Genomic DNA, 20,410 nt, shown 5'->3' on the forward strand with positions numbered 1-20,410 from the left:
TTGCACTGCTGGGCTGCAGGATCCAGCATTTAAATTCCTACGTAGTGCACTATGTAGGGAGCATATGGGCTTATTGCTTTAACAAGAAACAACTAACTAATGCGTATGTCATTTCAACGATGATCACATGTTCAGAACTGATTTATAAACATGTTACCATGAAAACATGATGCAATTTGTGTTGACTTTTTCTATGGAAATAAAAGATCCACAGCTGCTCGAATACCAAAGCAGGGATGAGCTCACTGTTATTATCAGTAGTCTGTATTTAGCCGTATCTTAAAAATACAGTACTTACAGGACGGCATGATGAACTGTGGCTCTGTATTTCCTGCATAGCCAATCTTTGTGTATCTGAAACACAAAACAAGAATTTATTAGTATAGAGCAAGAAGACATTTCAGAAATTTCATTTGGAGGACTGCACTCCCAGGATGTATTTACCTGGAAAGTTTGTGGGATCAGTTTATCTCATTTTTCATATTGGATTATGGTGATAAATGCATTCATATTACGTTGTACAAGAAAAGCAGCTAAGAATATATGACGAGGGGGTGTTTTATAGTTATATAGGGTAACACTTTATTGTAGGGTGCTGTTCATAAGGCTACGTGACACCTACATAAGCTTGTCATGATAACTTACATAGCCCTACATATGTTTTTATAAATGTTTATTCCAATACGTGTCATTTGCTATAAAGGTTAAATCGGCCAATTTTGATCAAAGTCAGCTAAAGTAGCCTTTATGACAGATGATGCCTGTTGTAATAAGCATTTACAAACAGTTATGTAGGGATGTCAGTTGTCATGACAACCTTATGTAGGTGTCATGTAGCTTAATGAACAGCACCCTACAGTAAAGTGTTGCCTTATATAGTTATATATTACTATACAACATGTTATATAGTTAGATTTTTGTCATAAAGACACAACGTTGTTTCTATAGATTCTATAGTATCTACAGTTTCACTACACATACGACGCTATAGGGTTGCTATATACCTCTATAGTTATAGAAACTATAGTGTCACTACTGAACATCAACTACAATAAGGCTACACTTTCAGCCGTCTCAGTGGAGATGAGCTTGTATGTCAGTTTTGTAGATGAGCAGAGTTCTATCAACACCAAAGAACTATTTAAGCATGCAGATGGTTCTTTGAGTGTTCATGTCTTCACTAAAGAACCCCTGAAGAACCATCTTTTTTAAGCGTGTAGCTATATGGTTCTATATAGAACCTTTCTGAAAATAGTTCTATATGTAGCACCAAAATGGGTTCTGCTATTGTTACAATGTCAAGCTTGGATACGACAAAAGAACCCTTTTTATTGCTATATGGAACTATTTTCAAAAAGAACCATTTTAGGCATGCAAATGGTTTTGAGTGGTTATGGTTCTAAATAGAACCATTGTCTTTACTAAAGAACCCCTCAAGAACCATATTTTTTAAGAGTGCAGCTATGGTTCTATAAAGGACAGATGAGCTTGTATGTGTTTTGTAGATCAGCAGATATAATATTGCTTGGTTTAAAATAGCATTTGTTATTTTTGTTGCAGTTATAATAATAATAATGATAATAATAATAATAATAATAATAATAATAATAATGCAAGTACATCAATGTGCATTCTATAATTGTAGGATGTATATAGTCAAAATTATCCAATTAACTATGTAAAAAAGGCATTTCAAGTGGTTCTATGTTGCTCGTCTTGGCTTAAAGGGCTCATATCACAGAAAACCAATTTTCCTTGATTTTATTAAATAAAGGAGTTTGATGTAGTGTGTAAACTTTGTTAACATAGTTTCAAAACATATCGGTCATTCCCCAATCTATACAGTCCATATATTGAAACTACACTGTAAAAAATAAAGGTTCTGTGCAGGTAAATTTTTCCGTCATCAAGGTACAAACAGTGTAAATGTTCACTCAAAGGTACAACAGTGGTTTTAAGGTCTGATTGTGAACCTTAAATAAGTTTCTCCAGGTGAAAAGTTTGTATTTGTACCTTTTCATAATTGAATGTTTTAAAACAGAACAGTAAATAAAAGCCTGGAGACGAGACGGGGTGTGTGGAGTCAGTACAGCTTAGATAATATCATTACAGTAACGGTTTACTACCTTTATTTCTGAGAGTGTAGGGCTGCAAAAACTGTTTTGAATTCATTGTTTTTTTGTGATGTCATGAAACCTACACATTTACATCTATCCACCTATTCAGCCTACAGTAGTTTAACTCCGCCCACTCACACTGACGTTATAAGGAATGTTTCCGCCTGGACGGCTTCAAGAACGAGGGACAAAAAGCAGCACGGTTAATTCTTAGGGATACAGAGGGAACGGAAATAGTCATGTAATGTACCAAAAACAGTGATGACTGTTTTTGGTACATTATAAGTGGAGCTCAGACGGACAAAATACAGTACATTAAACATGTGGGATTTTAAAAATTGATATTTATTTTCATTTTAAAATGTAATATTTTAATGTTGTTCTTAGATTAATGACATCATATTTAAAAAAAATGCAAATACTTGATATGACCCCCTTCTGTAATTAATTGATGCACCTGGTGGGGGTAAATTGAATTGCCCTAATAGTGGATTTTCTTTATTGTGCTATAAAAAAAAAAAAATCTGCCATTCCAGTTGATTTCCCCCAACTGTGTGCAGTTTTATGCATCATTTGTGGATAATAAACACACAAATGCACAGACACGATTTAGCTTTAGAGTAATTCTACACTGTTCTTGATTGATTTTCCCCTATCATTACAGTGATAGACTAAAAAGAGTTAATAGAACTGTATGTGTGGACTCCACAGTCAGGCAAGCAGGCTGAGGTTTTGTTTAAAAAAAAAGACCACCATGTAGAACCATGCATTGTTTTAATTAAATAAATAACATGATTATATTACAGCCTTATGACATGATTATATTACAGCCCTCTGTACCTCCCGCAGTAAGTAAATGAGAGGATGTCAGCCCACACCATATCTCAGCTAATTGACTATTGACCTTGGCTGCACTGTCGTTACTGCATGACAAACCATTCATCTTAGCACAGATACTGTTCTGTGTCAAGAGTGGGGGATGTTCTATTTAAAGGGGAAGCCCACCGACTTCTCAAAGTTTTTACACAGTCAAATGGATAAGATGTAAACAGAGTCATTCAGGGTGGTCTGGTGTGAAACACTCTGTTCTAGAGAAAAGGTACCACTTTGGAATAAGGCTACCCTTATAAAGCGTTTATAAGCAATTTTAATTAATTAGTTTATCAATTGTTATTAGTTAGGTCATAAACACCTTAAAAAGCATGAATAAACAGTTATAACACATGAATAAAAAGGGCAAAAGTGAGCCGCTATATTTGATGAATATGAATATGAGATAAAGCTGACAGGCTCAGTGCTGACTAATGAAGATCAGTAACCAGCAACATCTGAGCTTTCACAGCATAGACGAATGTGTTTACTGGTGTTTCCCTTTTTATTTATGTGCTGTAACTGCTTAGTGACTTTTAAGGTGTGTATAAATTGATTAATTACCATTAATAAACTATTTTTAAACCATTCATAAACACTTTATAAGGGTAGTCTTATTCTAAAGTGGTACCAGAGAAATTTAAAGAGTCAGAATTATTCTCAGTGGTGGTGATAGGAACCAGATGTCCACCTCTAAAAGCTCCCTCACAGAAAGTTACTACATGAAATGGTTATGAATTCACTGCCTGATGACTGAGACACTGTTTTATGATAGGTTTTGTTTTAATCAATTTATTTTAGTCTGTTTGTGAGCCAAAATAGTCCCAATGGAAACTGATTTTTTGAGATTTTCCACTATTTTACCATCAACCACATCACATATGAACATTTAGAAGACTTGTGCAGGTTCACTGGTGGTTTTGGATAGTAAATAAAATGGTAGTATTTGTGTTGTAGACATGGCGACCCCTGGTTCCTATCACCACCACCGTAAAGAAAACAATGTAAAGAGTCTCTACATTGAACCACTTCACACCAAACCACTCTGTTTACTCTTTGTTTACATCTCAACCAGTGAATTATATAGACATTTGAAAAATCGGTGGAATTTCCCTTTAAACAAACTGATATTCATGAGTTTAGTGAATGTGATCAGCTGTCCAGCATGCATTCAAATGTAATAAAGGGTAGAAGAGGGTAGAAAACAGAAAATAAACAAGACAAAGCTGTAGAAGAAGAAAGAATTAACGCTGTCCAGTCGTCACTGAACCTGACCCAGTTTTGTTCCCTGCCAAGAAGTGGGACAAAAACAGACAGCGTGGATGAAGTTCGCGCTGCGCACCTCACCTCATTACGGGAGCCACATGTTTATTATAGCAGGATATGGCATTAGGAGAGAGCAGTGCTGAGAAGAGAGCACTCCTAAGAAAGATGGTTCTTCAAGGGTTCTTTAGTAAAGACAGAGGTTCTATATAGAACCATGAACTCTCAAAGAACTGTTTACATGCTAAAATAGTTCTTTGCATGGTGAAATGGCCTTTAGATTGATGGAGAATGTGTTGTACCTATATAGTTCTATATAGAACCTTTTTTGAAAATGGTTCTACATAGCACCAAAATGGGTTCTGCTGGTGTTACAATGTCTGTCCTGCTGTATCCAAGCTTGACATTGTAACAATAGCAGAGCCTGTTTTGGTGCTTCCATAGAACCATTTTCAAAAAGTTTCTATATAGAACCAAATACATCAATCTGAAGAACCACAGTGGTTCTGTTTAGAACTATGAACGCTCAAAGAACCATTCGCCTTCTTAAATGTTTTTTGAGTGTTCATAGCTCTAAACAGAACCACTGCCTTTACTAAAGAACCCCCAAAGAACCATCTTGTATAAGAGAGTGTGGCTATATGGTTCTATATAGAACCTTTTTGAAAATGGTTGTATAGAGCACCAAAAAGGGTTCTGCTAGTGTTACAATGTCTGTTCTGCTGTATCCAAGCTTGACATTGTAACAATAGCAGAGCCTGTTTTGGTGCTTCCATAGAACCATTTTCAAAAAGGTTCTATCTAGAACCATATACATCTCCATCAATCTGAAGAACCACAGTTGTTCTGTTTAGAACTATGAGCACTCAAAGAACCATTCGCCTTCTTAAATGTTTTTTGAGTGCTCATAACTCTAAACAGAACCACTGTCTTTACTACAGAACCCCCAAAGAAGCACCTTGTTTAAGAGTGGAGCTATATGGTTCTATTTAGAACCTTTTTGAAAATGGTTGTATATAGTACCAAAATGGGTTCTGCTAGTGTTACAATGTCAAGTCTGGATACAACAGAAGGACACTTCTTGGTGCTACACAAAACCATTTTCAAAAAGGTTCTATCTAGAACCATATACATCTCCATCAATCTGAAGAGCCATTTTCAAAGAACCATTTAAGAAGGCGAATGGTTCTTTGAGTGTTCATAGTTCTAAATAGAACCACTGTCTTTACTAAAGAACTCCCAAAGAACCACCTTGTTTAAGAGTGGAGCTATACGGTTCTATTTAGAACCTTTTTGAAAATTGTTGTATATAGCACCAGAAAGGGCTCTGCTAGTGTTACAATGTCAAGCTTGGATACAACAGAAGAACACTTTTTGGGGCTACATAGAACCATTTTCAAAAAGGTTCTATGTAGAACCATATACATCTCCATCAATCTGAAGAACCATTTGCAAAGAACCATTTAAGCATGCAAATAGTTCTTCGAGTGTTCATGGTTCTAAATAGAACCACTGTCTTTACTAAAGAACCCCTGAAGAACCATCTTTTTTTTTTAAGAGTGTAGCTCTATGGTTCTACATTGAACTATTTTGAAAATGGTTCTATAAAGCACCAAAAAAGGTTCTGTTAATGTTACAATGTCAAGCTTGTATACAACAGAAGAACATCTTTTGGTGCTACATAGAACCATTTTTAAAAAAAAGGTTCTGTGCATCTAAGCATGCAAATAGCTCTTTTAGTGTTCATGGTTCTAAACAGAACCATTGTCTTTACTAAACAACCCCTGAAGAACCATCTTTTTAAGAGTGCAGCTATATACAACACTTTCTCCATCACTCTTAAAAAGATGGTTCTTCAGGGGTTCTTTGGTAAAGACAATGAACCATGAACACTCAAAACAGAACCATTGTCTTTACTAAACAGAACCATTGTCTTCACTAAAGAACCCCTGAAGAGCCATCTTTTTAAGAGTGCAGTTATATGGAGAACCATATACAACACTTTCTCCATCACTCTACAGAGCCATTTCACCATGCAAAGAACCTTTTAAGCATGTAGAGGGTTCTGTTTAGAATCAGCACCCTTGAAGAACCATCTTCTTTTAAGAGAGAGAAAGAGAGAGAGAGAGAGAGACGCAGGCAGCCTAAAGGCCACAGCAAAGCCCCTGTTTAACTCACCCCGTCCCGCAGTCTATCACGCAGGGAGGTAAGCGCACTGCCATGTCCTGAACCAGCTCCCCAAACACGACCAGCCTCCGCTCAGACCGCTGCGCTCTGCTCTCTCACTCCGCCACCGCAGCGGCTGCAGGGGGGTTGTTTACCTTCACCGCGGAGGAGCACTAACGCTGCCTTATAAGCCCAGAGCCCTCTTTATTATTTCTTTATTTTTCCGAGAGAGAGGGGGAGAGTACTTCCCGAGTAAAGGGCGAGGGGAAAAAATAGAAACATGCTGGCTGAACCCAGCTTCCTATTCGCCAGCTCCTTCTTCGAATTTTCCCGTTCCACCTTAAATGTTACAGCAGTTTAGAGCGAGCCGCCTCAGGCTCCAGAATATAACTGCTCACCATTTAAGGTGGAACGGGAAAATTCGAACGAGGAGCTGCCGAAATGGCCCGATAAAAACAAAACACAGACCATTTTTAGTTCTTTTTTGTTCCAGTCAGCAGTATAATGGGACATCTGCACGTTTTTTGTGTCTGTAAAATACCGTGTATGAGCCAAAACGTTACCACAACAACATGTGAATTCAGTGTTTGCTAACGTTAGTTTACTTGTTCTTCTCCAACCACCAGGAGGCAGTCTATCACCACTGCGCCGCTGGGAGAGGTCAAAAATGACCTTTTCTCATGTTAGCCGTTGTTTTATTGGATAAAAAGAGCTGGACATATAAATAATTATGATAATGGTCCGTTGGATACAATACATAACAGTCATGTGTGGGCAATGTAGCTTTAGCATACTTAGCATAAGGAACCCACTGAAGACGTTCAGTCCTATCTGTCAACATTTTGAAACCACTCATATTATTTTATATATGTGTATATAAAGTGAAATATAGGTGAAATAAATATTTTTCGTACAAGGTCCGTCGCCGTTCTATAATTCTACAAGAAGCTTTGGGTTATATGTATATATAGAATAATTGTTTGTGCCAGATCCGTCTCCTCTCTGTATATTTTTAACTAATTGTTTATTTATTTTAATTTTTTTTCTCAACATTCAAAATTGAAATCAATTGTTGGACGCCTTCTAAAAATTTAGTGGAGCGTTGGGTTAAGGGCTTCAATTTTGACGAGTTGTGTGTAGTATGCCCTGAAGGACAAGTATGGTTGTTTATGGTTGTAAAATATATATATTAAAAAAATAATAATAACTATATGATTTTTGTGCCAGGTCCATCGCTTCTCTGTATATTTTTAATTCATTGTTTGTTTATTTATTTATTTATTTTTTTCACAACGTTCAAAATTGAAATCAAATGTTCGACCCCTTCTAGAAATTTAGCGGAGTGCTGAGTTAAGGGCTTTTATTTTGACAGTATGCCCGGAAGCAGAAGTGTGTTTGTTTTTTGCGCGGTAACTGAAAGAGTGCGGAGAGGAGACGAGCTGGGAGAGATGAAGGAGAGATGACGGAGAGGGTGAGGATGGCGGAGACTGGAGCTCAGGTACCTGATTTTACACCGCACTGACTGGATTTAACAGAGTGGAGTCTCTAAATGAACCAGACAGCGTCAGCAGCAAACGCCGAACCTGTTCAGTACAGAGAGAGAGAAACAGAGAGAGAGAGAGAGAGAGAGAAACAGAGAGAGAGGGAGAGAAACAGAGAGGACGGAGAGAAACAGACAGCGAGAGAGGGAGAGAAACAGAGAGAGAGGGAGAGACGGAGAGAAACAGGGACAGCGAGAGAGGGGGAGAGAAACAGAGAACGAGAGAGGGGGAGAGAAACAGAGAGGGGGAGAGAGAAACAGAACGAGAGAGGGGGAGAGAAACAGAGACAGAGAGAGGGGGGAAGAGAAACAGACAGCGAGAGAGAGGGAGAGAAACAGACAGAGAGAGAGGGGAAGAGAAACAGACAGCGAGAGAGAGGGAGAGAAACAGAGACAGCGAGAGAGATGGAGAGAAACAGACAGCGAGAGAGATGGAGAGAAACAGAGACAGCGAGAGAGAGGGAGAGAAACAGACAGCGAGAGAGAGGGAGAGAAACAGACAGAGAGAGGGGGAGAGAAACAGACAGCGAGAGAGAGGGAGAGAAACAGACAGCGAGAGAGAGGGAGAGAAACAGACAGAGAGAGGGGGAGAGAAACAGACAGCGAGAGAGATGGAGAGAAACAGACAGCGAGAGAGATGGAGAGAAACAGACAGCGAGAGAGATGGAGAGAAACAGAGACAGCGAGAGAGAGAGGGAGAGAAACAGACAGCGAGAGAGATGGAGAGAAACAGAGACAGCGAGAGAGAGGGAGAGAAACAGACAGCGAGAGAGATGGAGAGAAACAGACAGCGAGAGAGGGGGAGAGAAACAGACAGAGAGAGGGGGAGAGAAACAGACAGCGAGAGAGAGGGAGAGAAACAGACAGAGAGAGAGGGGGAGAGAAACAGAGACAGAGAGAGAGGGGAAGAGAAACAGACAGCGAGAGAGGGGGAGAGAAACAGACAGCGAGAGAGAGGGAGAGAAACAGACAGCGAGAGAGGGGGAGAGAAAAAGAGACAGAGAGAGGGGAAGAGAAACAGAAGAGAAGAAGAAAAGAGAGAGACAGAATGACAGAGAAATAAAATTAAGGAAAAAGAAAAAAGAGAGAGAGGAGGAACATGACTAATGGACAGTCCTCACTTCATGCTTAAAGGGCGACTCCACCGATTTTTTTTAATCTCTCCATAATTGAATAGTTCAGATGTAAACAAAGTCGTTCAGAGTGGTTTTTGGTGTGAAGTGCTCCATTCTGGAGAAAGGCTCCATTCACATTACCAGGCTGAAGTGGCACGAATCCTAATGTGACTCAGATCTGATGTTTTCAGGTCTGTGTGGATGCAAATCTGATCTTTTCAAATCCGACCTGAGTCACTTTCATATATGGTCCTAGATCGGCTACGTATCTGATCCGTGGCCATGCGACCTCAATGTGACACTCAGATTGGAATTCATGTGCTTTTTCTCCACTGTGCGTGCGCCATCATTCAGCGTTACCATGGCAGCAGCGCCGAACAGAAGTTAAACCCTGTAAACGGTGGAAAAGCAGCTCATCTCACCTTTTTCTCCTTCGTCTCGCTCTAATAGTGAAGCTGAGAGCTGATCAGAGTTAATGATCTTCTCAGCGAAGCTCGTTCTGCTCGTTAGTTTGTGCTGATGATGCACTGATTCATTCACGTGACGTTACTGAGTAGGATGAGCTCATGCGGGTCATTCAGGACGCCGGTTCGTCATATTATTGACAGATTTGAATCACTTACCTAAACGAGTGTGAAACATCGTGTCAGAGATCGGATTTGAGCAAAAAATCGGATTTGAACAATGAGGCTTGTAATGTGAACATAGCTAAACAGTGGTGGTGATAGGAACCAGATGTCCACCTCTAAAAGCTCCCTCACAGAAAGTTATTACACTAAATGGTTATGAATTCACTGCCTGATGCCTGAGACACTTTTTTAAGACAGTTTTGTGGTAAAGTTTTGGCCTAACACATACTTTTTTTGATGTTCCACTATTATACCATCATTAATATTACATATATAAACTCAGAAGACTCGTGTAGGTTCACTGGTGGCGAGTTTAATCAGGGAAGTTAAACGTGGGAAAACACAAAACCCTCAACTGTGCAGTTCCCCTCCAACACTGCAGGAGTATGCAGTTGCTGTTGTGATACAACCTTGTATCTCTGAAATATCAACTTTATGTGAGAAGGAAAAACATTCCTAAAATGGATTTTCTCCCATTTTTCAAAATCTCTGCATAATAAAAACCATTACGAGAGTCATTCAGAGTGGTTTGGTGTGAAACGCTCTGTTCTAGAGAAACTTACAGAGTCAGAACTGTTCACAGTGGTGGAGATAGGAACCAGGCGTCTGAGGACGTCTCTAAAATCTCTCTGCTTGATGTCTTAGACCTTGTTTTATCATAGCTTTGAGAGCAAGTTTTGGCCTAAAACATTCACTGTGGAGGGGTACAGGCAGGGCGTCGTCAGGCAAAATAGTCCCCAAAGAAAACTTATTTTTTCAGATTTTCCACTATTTTACCATCATAAACATCATCAATAAACACTCAGAAGACTCGTGTAGGTTCACTGGTGGTTTTAGATAGTAAATAAAATGTCTATATTAGTGTTGTAGACTGTGACCCCTGGTTCCTATCAGCACCACTGTAAAGACATCTGGGTCAGTAAGTTTCTCTACAGTGAACCATTTCACACCAAACCACTCTGAATGACGGTTTTACACCTCAAACATTTAATTAAGCAGAAATTTTGAAAAATGCATCCAAATTACTGAGACATCCTGCTCTGTACATTACCAGCCAGATTTATTCATGGGTTTTATTTGGCTTGGGTTGTTCTGCAAGTGTCCAGCATGGCCTTAAGTTTTGTTTAAATAGAGTACAATGAATGGAGAACTGAAAAAGGTTCTATACAGCACCAGAAATGGTTCTTCTATTGTTACAATGTCAATCTTGTTACAGTAGAAGAACTCTTTTCAAAAACAGCACATTCTCCATCAATCTGAAGAACCCTTTCACGATGCCAAGAACCCTTTAATCACACAAAGGGTTCTTTGAGTGTTCATAGCTCCATTTAGAACCATTTTTTTTACTAAAGAACCCTTGAAGAATCTTTTTTAAGTCTGAGTAGACACAGGTATGTCACCACTCTCACTCTTAGAGCTGGGCGACATGGCAAAAATGCAAATATCGCAATACTTGTGAGTTTTCACGATACACGATATGTCACCAGATTTATTTTTCTAACATCTGATAAGCTGGAACAGATGAAGTAATGCCATTTAAACAGTACTACCAAAAACGATGAATCCAGTCATTTTTATTCAATATTTCACACACTTTGCTGCACTTAATCCAATTAAACAGGACTAATTGTGCTCTCTTATCATTCAAACATGCAGTTAGGGAGTGATTAAGTACCGACTCAGGAAAGCTTATTGTAATTTATCACAATAATGATAAATATTGCCATGTTGCCCAACTCTGCTCACTCTTATGTGTTTCTGAAGAACTTTCTGGTTGAACACTTAATTGAATGTTTGCTTTTTTTTTTATCTTGTCACCACATCTTGACCCTCACCGCCTCGGAGACCAAATCAAACGCTGTTTCTTAATCATCCTGTATTTTTTTTTGTGTATGTATGTCCTTCTAGAAGGTCTCTCTTGTGTAAGGTAGAAAAGGAAATAGTAGATATTTATTTCTATGGTTCTACACAAGTTTTGAGATACTTTTTAACGTGCAGAAATCTGAACAGTTGGATCCAGTGTGGTAAATTAGGGTTTTTTTTGTATAATAGCCACATGCATTACCAAACGCAGCCATTCTGTTTATTTTGTTAGAAGTAGAATCTGATGTTTATTTAGGTGACAGTCAATGATGTTCTATGCATTTGAGGATAGTATTGGATTTCAGTGATTTCAAAGGATTTCACTGTCCAGTACACGACACGCATAGCAGAAAGGGTTCTACATAGTGCACACTTTAAAATAATGGTTCTTCAAGGGTTCTTTAGTAAAGACAAAGGTTCTATATAGAACCGTTAACATTCAAAGAACCGCCTGCATGCTGAAAGGGTCCTTTGCATGGTGAAATAGTTCTTCAGATTGGTGAACAATGTGCTGTAGATGGTTCTATATGGAACTTGCTATATAGTACCCAAAAGGGTTCTTCTATTGTGACAATGTCAAGCTTGTAACAGTAGAACACCACTTTTTGGTGCTAAATAGAACAGAATACAGAATGTATAGCTTATAAGTCAATTTATAGTCTTTGCATTTTTCCATAAACTCTCATAAATCAAACTACAGCACTAAAAATATCATATTTTTTTAAGTGAAATTGAGACCCTCATCAACATGTCTTTATGAGTCCCCTCCGTTTTAATGAGTTGTAAAATAGAAACATGTTAAATTTCACTTTTGTCAATTTTAGATTGTGATTATATTATTATAATTTTTTAAAAATTATTATTATTATTATTAGATTATGTGATCCAGAACTAATCATCCAACATCAGTACCTGACCTCACTAATGCTCTTGTGGCTGAATGCAATCAAATCCTCACAGCAATGTTCCAACATCTAGTGAGAAGCCCTCCCAGACGAGTAGAGGCTGTTACTGCAGCAATGAGGGACTTTTAACTCCCTTGATTTTTAGAAAAACGTTGAATAAACAGGTGAAAACAAACGTCTGGACAGACACTGTAGTGAAGGGACCGAGGCCTGTTTAGATGCTGTTCTTCTCTTTGTGGTTCTGGTCCATAAAGAGCTCATAGACGAGCTGTGTTTGCCCATCAGACAGTCACTTAGCTAACAGTTCGCCTGAACTGGTGTCAGATTGTCGCTAAATGTTTTCAGTCGGGGGTGTGAAGCTCAGGTCTTCAGGGGCTCATTCACAGCTATTAGCCAGAGTTTTATGTCCTCTAACAGGGAATGCAGCTCATGAAGGCCTACATGGGGCTTAGCTGATGAGTTGAACCTGGACTGTTAAATGTAGTGCTAAGCTCTGCACTGCTTATACGAACTCATATATAGACCCTTTTCGTCTCGCAGTATTTCAGCATAGAACCGGCTCGGCTCTAGAGCCTTAGTTCTAGCAAGCTGCTGCAACTTAATCATGCGTTTCATATCATCCACAGCTATTGGCCAGAGTTGCGGGGCGACAGTCGCTGAAAGACATTGATCAGCATGTTTTTCCTGAAGACGGTGGACCAGCACAAGGTAATGATTCAGCCTCTTATCACTGTATACAATGATACAGTAAAAGTTTGGGCACCCCTGGCCAAATGACGTTTTGTTGACTAAGTGAAAGTAGGTCACACTTCCTCTACTGAGACATACTTCTGCACATTTTAGTGCACGGTTACTGTTTATTTACTGAATTTCATAAGCTAAAATTAAGACATGAAATGTGGCCTGTGCAAAAGTTACGGCGCATTTTATATTTCATGTTTTCTCTTTTTTCTTGTTTGTTAAACTTAAGTTTGCAGAAAAAATGGTATATTTAAGTGTGTTCTAGTTTAGTTAGAAAATCAACAAAATGCCAAGTAACTAAGGAGTATTCAAACCTTTGCATACGGCTGTATGTCGCTGTCGTCAGAAGAAATCCTCGTATCTCCATTCTTGACGTTTTCCAGTTTTCGACATAATTTGAAAATATCTGTTACCCTTTACATTGTATGTAAATTTCATGATGAATGGGCTAAAAGAAATGAACTAAATGACTTGGAAAAAATTCTGGTTCCATTGACTTACATTAAAAGTAAAGTAGGTTTTTTCCTTCTCCTGTAAAGTTATTTTGGAGATACAAGATTTTCTTCCTACAACAGCGATATATTGTTGCTATCATAACAAAAAAGCCTCGTCCATTTTATACTTTTTCCAACGTCTAGTGTATTTTCACTTCGGTGTTTCACTGCTACCCATATGGAAAAAAAAGATATTCCACACGTATTTATCAAATATATTTTGCCATATTTTGTATGAAAATGGCCAAAAATGTATTTGATAAATATATTTTTAAAATGCCCTTATTTATATTTCTTATTGTATGTTTTTCAATTGTAAGTAATTCTAATGAGGTTTACATAGACCTAAATATTCACTAACTGAATGAACAGTACTGACTTCTGTGTTTTGTACTTTGCATTTAAAAAAAAATATTTCACAAAAAATATATTCTACAATATATTCACCATATATTACATATATTCCAAAATGTATTCTATGTGTATTTATCAAAGATATATATAAATAATTTTTATATGTAAATTATTTTAGATATTTTATTAAAAATATATATTTATTTCTACATATATATATATATATATATATATATATATATATATATATTATTGAACATTTTTCAAACTCGGAAAAAATATATATATATATATATATATATATATATATATATATATGTGTATATATATATATATATATATATATATATATATATATATATATATATATTCCGAGTTTGAAAAATGTTTATTTATTAAATATATTTTCCAAAAGCATTTTTAAATGTATTTTCCAAATATATTCATCAAATATATTTTTGCAATGTATGAAAATGGCCAAAAGATGTTTTTGTTAAATATTTTTTAAAATGCCATTATTTATATTTCTTATTGATTTTTTTCACAATATGTATTTTTAACAAAGGTTACGGATAGAACTAAACACACATGAGCTGAATGAATATTTCTGTGTTTTGCCTAGTACTGTGCATTAATCATGTACGTATGCAGTAAGACACACACACACAATGTCTTTCAAACAAACAAGATATCAAATCATAACTGCATTTTCTCTGTCAATATCAATACACTTGATTTTGTCATGTTAAAGGTTCATTTACCAATATTTAAAATTAAGATACTGGAGTACAAACTCATTTCAAAAGGCATCAGTCAGTAAAGCGCATTATATGATATTTTGGCTATTTTCACACATTTTCAAATATATCTGATGAATACATTTATTTTTCTATGGTTCATTTCTATGTTTAATATTTTCCCACAAGAAATGAATGTGTTTTAAAATATATTTGGTTAATGTGGCAAAATATTCTGAAATACATTTATAGTGTTTGGAATGTATTTCAAATATTTAAAAATACATCTCCATGTTTTTTTCCATAAGGGTGATGATAGCAGTGTGATTGAAACTGGAACGTTTGCCTTTTAAAAAACAAATGTACACTTTCTTTTTGCGTCCAGGTGATGTTGTGGAGTTTCACGGAGTTGAGGGCAGCGGAAAGACTGAGATGCTGTATCACTTTATGACCCACTGCGTCCTCCCCAAGGACAGCGGGGGGCTGGAAGTGGAGGTGGTCTTTATAGACACAGACTACCACTTCGACATGCTGAGGCTGGTGAGCGTCCTGGAGGCCCGCTTGACCCCGGCGGCCGAAGAGAACGCCGACGGCCCTGAGAGCGAGACGGAGGAGGCGGTGCGCTCCTGCCTGCGGCGGCTCTCCGTCGTCCACTGCTCCAGCTCCGTCCAGCTGCTCCTCACGCTGCACTACCTGGAGGGCACGTTCTGCAGCCGGCCCGCTCTCTGCCTGCTGGTCATAGACAGCATCTCCGCCTTCTACTGGGTGGACCGCAGCAGCGGGGGCGAGAGTTTGGCCCGGCGGGAGGCTAACCTGAGGAAATGCGCCGAGCTGCTGAATAAGTTCCGCAGAGACTACGGCATTGTGGTTTTTGCCACTACGCATGCTATTATGAGGAACTACTCGTCTGCGGCCAGCTCCATGCCGCATGGGTCATCAGAAGCGAGCGGCTCCACTCATTCCTGGAAGAACGTTACGGACTTCGACAAGCCGTATCTTTGCAGAACGTGGCAAAGGATCCTGACACAGAGACTGGTGTTCTTGAAAAGCAAGCAAAGTCCTGTGGATCAAAAGCAGGTTTTCACTGTTGCGTGTAGCACAATAAGGACAAAAGATGTTAAAAAATGCATGTTTTATATCACAGAAGAGGGGATTAAGTTTATTGAAGGGCAGTGAATGAGTGTTTACTGTCAGTGTCATGTTAAAATCTTGCGTAGAGATTATTTGCATTTTATTTTATTCCACTTTTTAACACCTTTTGAAAACATCCTTTGGCCTTTACGCTGTGCACACAGTTCATGGTGAATAGACGAACAGAAATGCCCCAAAATGACCTACAATAAAATCTTGTTGCAATAAAGTTAAAGGGGAATTTCACTGATTTTTCAAAAATTCAGTGGTTGAGATGTAAACAAAGCCATTCAGAGTGGTTTGGTGTGAAATGGTCTTTACAGTGGTGCTGATAGGAACCAGGGGTCACAGTCTACAACACTAATATAGACATTTTATTTACTATCTAAAACCACCAGTGAACCTACACGAGTCTTCTGAGTGTTTATTGATGATGTTTATGATGGTAAAATAGTGGAAAATCTGAAAAAATAAGTTTTCTTTGGGGACTATTTTGCCTGACGACGCCCTGCCTGTACCCCTCCACAGTGAATGTTTTAGGCCAAAACTTGCTCTCAAAGCTATGATAAAACAAGGTCTAAGACATCAAGCAGAGAGATTTTAGAGACGTCCTCAGACGCCTGGTTCCTATCGCCACCACTGTGAACAGTTCTGACTCGGTAAGTTTCTCTAGAACAGAGCGTTTCACACCAAACCACTCTGGATGACACTCGTAATGGTTTTTATTATGCAGAGATTTTGAAAAATGGGAGAAAATCCATTTTAGGAATGTTTTTCCTTCTCACATAAAGTTGATATTTCAGAGATACAAGGTTGTATCACAACAGCAACTGCATACTCCTGCAGTATTGGAGGGGAACTGCACAGTTGAGGGTTTTGTGTTTTCCCAGGTTTAACCTCCCTGATTAAACCCATCTGTGATTTATCAAGCGATTCAGATAAGCTGGAAAATGGAAAACTCTAAAATCTGTGATTCAGACTTGTAGGAAGTGCTTTTGGCACTCATGACTGCCCTGTACAGACCGCTGGAAGGGATTTGTCATTATTATAGGGACACCATGCTGCCCCACTGTGAAAGTCTACAGGTCCTCAGGAGTGAGATTAAAACTCACGTCTTTAGATCTAGAGGTCACTGTGATGTCTCAACACTCTTCATTTGCATATTTTAAACCAAATTTTCTGTATCTATAAATATTTTCACTGGTCATTGTATTATTTTGCTATAAAACACTGAAATTTAATAAAGGAAATTTAAGTGAGTGTGTGTTGTAAGTTCATTAAAGACAGTGAATAGCAAAATTACTGCGTTATTTCTATACAGTCATATGCAAAGATTTGTGCCCCCCCCCCAAGTCAAATGACATATTTTGTTGATTTCTGTGTGAAAATAAGTTTTGGTGGTGGATCATTCTCAGCACTGCAGTAACACTGATGTGGTGGTGGTGTGTTAGTGTGTGTTGTGCTGGTACGAGTGGATCAGACAAAAATCCAGCCAACAGCGTCCTGTGGGCAGCATCCTGTGACCACTGATGAAGGACTAGAGGATGACCGACACAAACTGTGCAGCAGCAGATGAGCTATCGTCTCTGACTTTACATCTACAAGGTGGACTGACAAGGTAGGAGAGTCTAATAGAGTGGACAGTGAGTGGACACAGTGTTTAAAAACTCCAGCAGCACTGCTGAGACTGATCCACTCAGACCAGCACAACACACACTAACACACCACCACCACGTCAGTGTCACTGCAGTGCTGAGAATGATCCACCACCCAAATAGTACCTGCTCTGTGAGGGTCCATGGGGGTCCTGACCCCTGACATTGTGCACTAAAAATGCCATTTTCACTGTCTTCTCTGTAGAGGACGTGTTAAATAATTTTCACTTAGAAAATCAGGGTGTGTTCAAATGTTGATTATGACTACATTCTGCAAGAGGCTTTTTCTATTTTAATGTTTCCTTGTTCACTGATTGTATTATGGATGCACAATCAGAACTGGCCAAGATTGAAATCAGCAGATTTTTGCCCCAAACACTTATTCATTGTTTTGATTCTGGCCAATCTGTGATGTAATAATATGAGGTAAAGACGTTGAGGCAGGTAAGTCCCCTCACACGGTGTTTGAATGTTGCTGTTACATCTTTACCAAATTGTTATAGCATAATTATAAATGACTTGTGCAAAATAGCCAGTTACCTCTTAGCAGGGCTCAATCTGAGATGAGATACAACCAAACAGACCCCCACACCCGGCCTCTCCATCCTCTTTGGAACACTTAAAGGGCACATATTTCCCTTAAGGTCCACTTATAAATTCTGTGTAGTTTAATGTACCAAAAACAATCAACAACGGTTTGTTTTATATGACCATTTTCCAGCCTCTCTTTATCCCCTACAGTTAAACAGGCTTTAACAAAATAGAAAAATAAATGGAAAAATAAAGCTATTTACAAAGTATATATAGTTTAGAGGATTTCTTCTAAATTCCTACTCTTTAATACAACAATATTCTCACTGGGTGGCCCATAATATCACCCTCTCTCTACCCTTGAGGAATGAGAGACTAACCTCTTTTGTATCCTTCCCCCAGTGGGTAAGTTAAGCAGCATAAACCATTCGAGAGTAAAAAGGGAGGAAGACAGACATCACAACCACTGTCTTTTAACGTATATCTTCCATATATACGCAACACATAAAAGGCATCAATCAGGTCACAAACATTAAACCACGTGCAGAAAACATCGACTGTCAAAGAAAAGAAAAGAAAGAAAGTAGCAAAATACCCAACATGGACCAATCCACATGGTCCACACTGGGCATGCCCCAACTTGCCCTAGGACTGCACTGATAGAAAAAAAGGTTCTGTACAGGGACATCAAGGTACAAACAATGTAAATGTTCCCTCAAAGGTACAACAGTGGTTTTAAGGTCTGATTGTGAACCTTAAATAAGTTTCTCCAGGTGAAAAGTTCATATTTGTATCTTTTCATAACCGAATGATTTAAAGCAGAACAGTAAAATAAAAGCCTGGAGACGAGACGGGGTGTGTGGAGTCAGTACAGCTTAGAACATATCATTTCAGTGGATTATGGTTCAGTTATGTTCCCTGACTGAAGGTACTGAGATCCGTGATGTCTTACCTCTCACCCCTCTCACCCTGGACACCACCTGTTCCAGCTCCTTCCCTCAGGCCGGCGCTTCAGCCAGATGAGGATCAGGACATCCAGGCTACAAATGAGCTTCTTCCCTCAAGCCATCACTCTCTAAAACAGTTAAAATATTACACAAAAACAATATTCCAGCTTCAAACTGCACTTCATAAATACTGGTATATAGTATCTAATTCAACTCAATTAGAACTGCCGCCTCAAACCAGTGTTTATTCTAGCATCTTACTTACCTGCCTTATTACCCCACTTATCGGACTGTTACCTCACTTACCTGCCTTATTACCCCACTTATCTTGACTGTTACCCCACTTATCGGACTGTTACCCCACTTACCTGCCTTATTACCCCACTTATCTTGACTGTTACCCCACTTACCTGCCTTATTACCCCACTTATCTTGACTGTTACCCCACTTACCTGCCTTATTACCCCACTTATCAGACGGTTACCTCACTTACCTGCCTTATTACCCCACTTATCTTGACTGTTACCCCACTTACCTGCCTTATTACCCCACTTATCGGACCGTTATCTCACTTACCTGCCTTATTACCCCACTTATCTTGACTGTTACCCCACTTACCTGCCTTATTACCCCACTTATCTTGACTGTTACCCCACTTACCTGCCTTATAACCCCACTTATCGGACTGTTACCTCACCGATCCCTTTCTCTGCCACCATACACCCTTTAACTGCTGCTGCACTCAGCACTTTAACTTTAGACCCATACTTTGCACAATGTAAGGTTTACAGGTATGACTGTGTGTGTGTGTGTGTGTGTGTGTGTGTGTGTGTGTGTGTGTGTGTGTGTGTGTGTGTGTGTTTGTGTTTGAGTGAGTGATGGTAGGAATGCATGTCTTATTTTATTTTTAATTAATTTTGTTATATTTTATATTTATTTTATTTTATTCACTACATGTGAATGTCTGTCTGGTACTGTGCACTGTGAGCTCCTGTAACCAAAACCAAACTCCTTGCATGCGTAAGCATAACTGGCCAATAAAGCTTGATTCTGAATTCTGAATTCAGGATGAAGGACCTCATACGTCACAGGACTGTGCTTCCTCAAAGCTTCAAATGGCCCTTGCCATTTAGCCAGGAGTTTGTTTGTGTATGTTGGAAGTAGAAGGAGGACTTTCTGACCTGACTTAAACTCTCTAATTCGAGTCTTCAAGTCATACCAACTCTTCTGCTTTATTTGGGCTTCCTCCAGATGCTGACGGGCCTCGTCCCTGTATGACTCCAGGCGGTCTCTCATTTGCAAGATGCAACTGAAATAAGTAGGTTGTTTAGGAGAAAGCGTTGCTAAAACAG

At 38.7% G+C, this 20,410-nt stretch overlaps 2 protein-coding genes across 2 annotated transcripts in view; one reads left to right on the forward strand and one right to left on the reverse strand.

Annotated features, from left to right (window-relative positions):
* Positions 1 to 6,747, reverse strand: part of actr3b (actin related protein 3B) — a 47,385-nt gene extending 40,638 nt beyond the window's left edge. The window contains exons 1-2 of the mRNA XM_036581767.1: positions 6,429 to 6,747; positions 299 to 354 (exon numbers count right to left, since the gene is read on the reverse strand). Coding sequence (XP_036437660.1) covers positions 299 to 354; positions 6,429 to 6,472 — 100 coding nt within the window. The 5' untranslated portion in view covers positions 6,473 to 6,747. The remainder of the gene's footprint in view (positions 1 to 298; positions 355 to 6,428) is intronic.
* Positions 6,748 to 7,597: 850 nt separating this feature from the next.
* xrcc2 (X-ray repair complementing defective repair in Chinese hamster cells 2) lies at positions 7,598 to 15,970 on the forward strand. The gene is made up of 3 exons (XM_036578610.1): positions 7,598 to 7,914; positions 13,095 to 13,176; positions 15,180 to 15,970. The coding sequence occupies exons 1-3, from the start codon at positions 7,876 to 7,878 to the stop codon at positions 15,968 to 15,970; spliced, it is 912 nt and encodes a 303-aa protein (XP_036434503.1). The 5' UTR covers positions 7,598 to 7,875.
* The last annotated feature ends 4,440 nt before the right edge of the window (positions 15,971 to 20,410 follow it).

Source organism: Colossoma macropomum, unplaced genomic scaffold (genome assembly GCF_904425465.1).
Source record: "Colossoma macropomum unplaced genomic scaffold, Colossoma_macropomum, whole genome shotgun sequence".
NCBI lineage: Eukaryota > Metazoa > Chordata > Actinopteri > Characiformes > Serrasalmidae > Colossoma > Colossoma macropomum.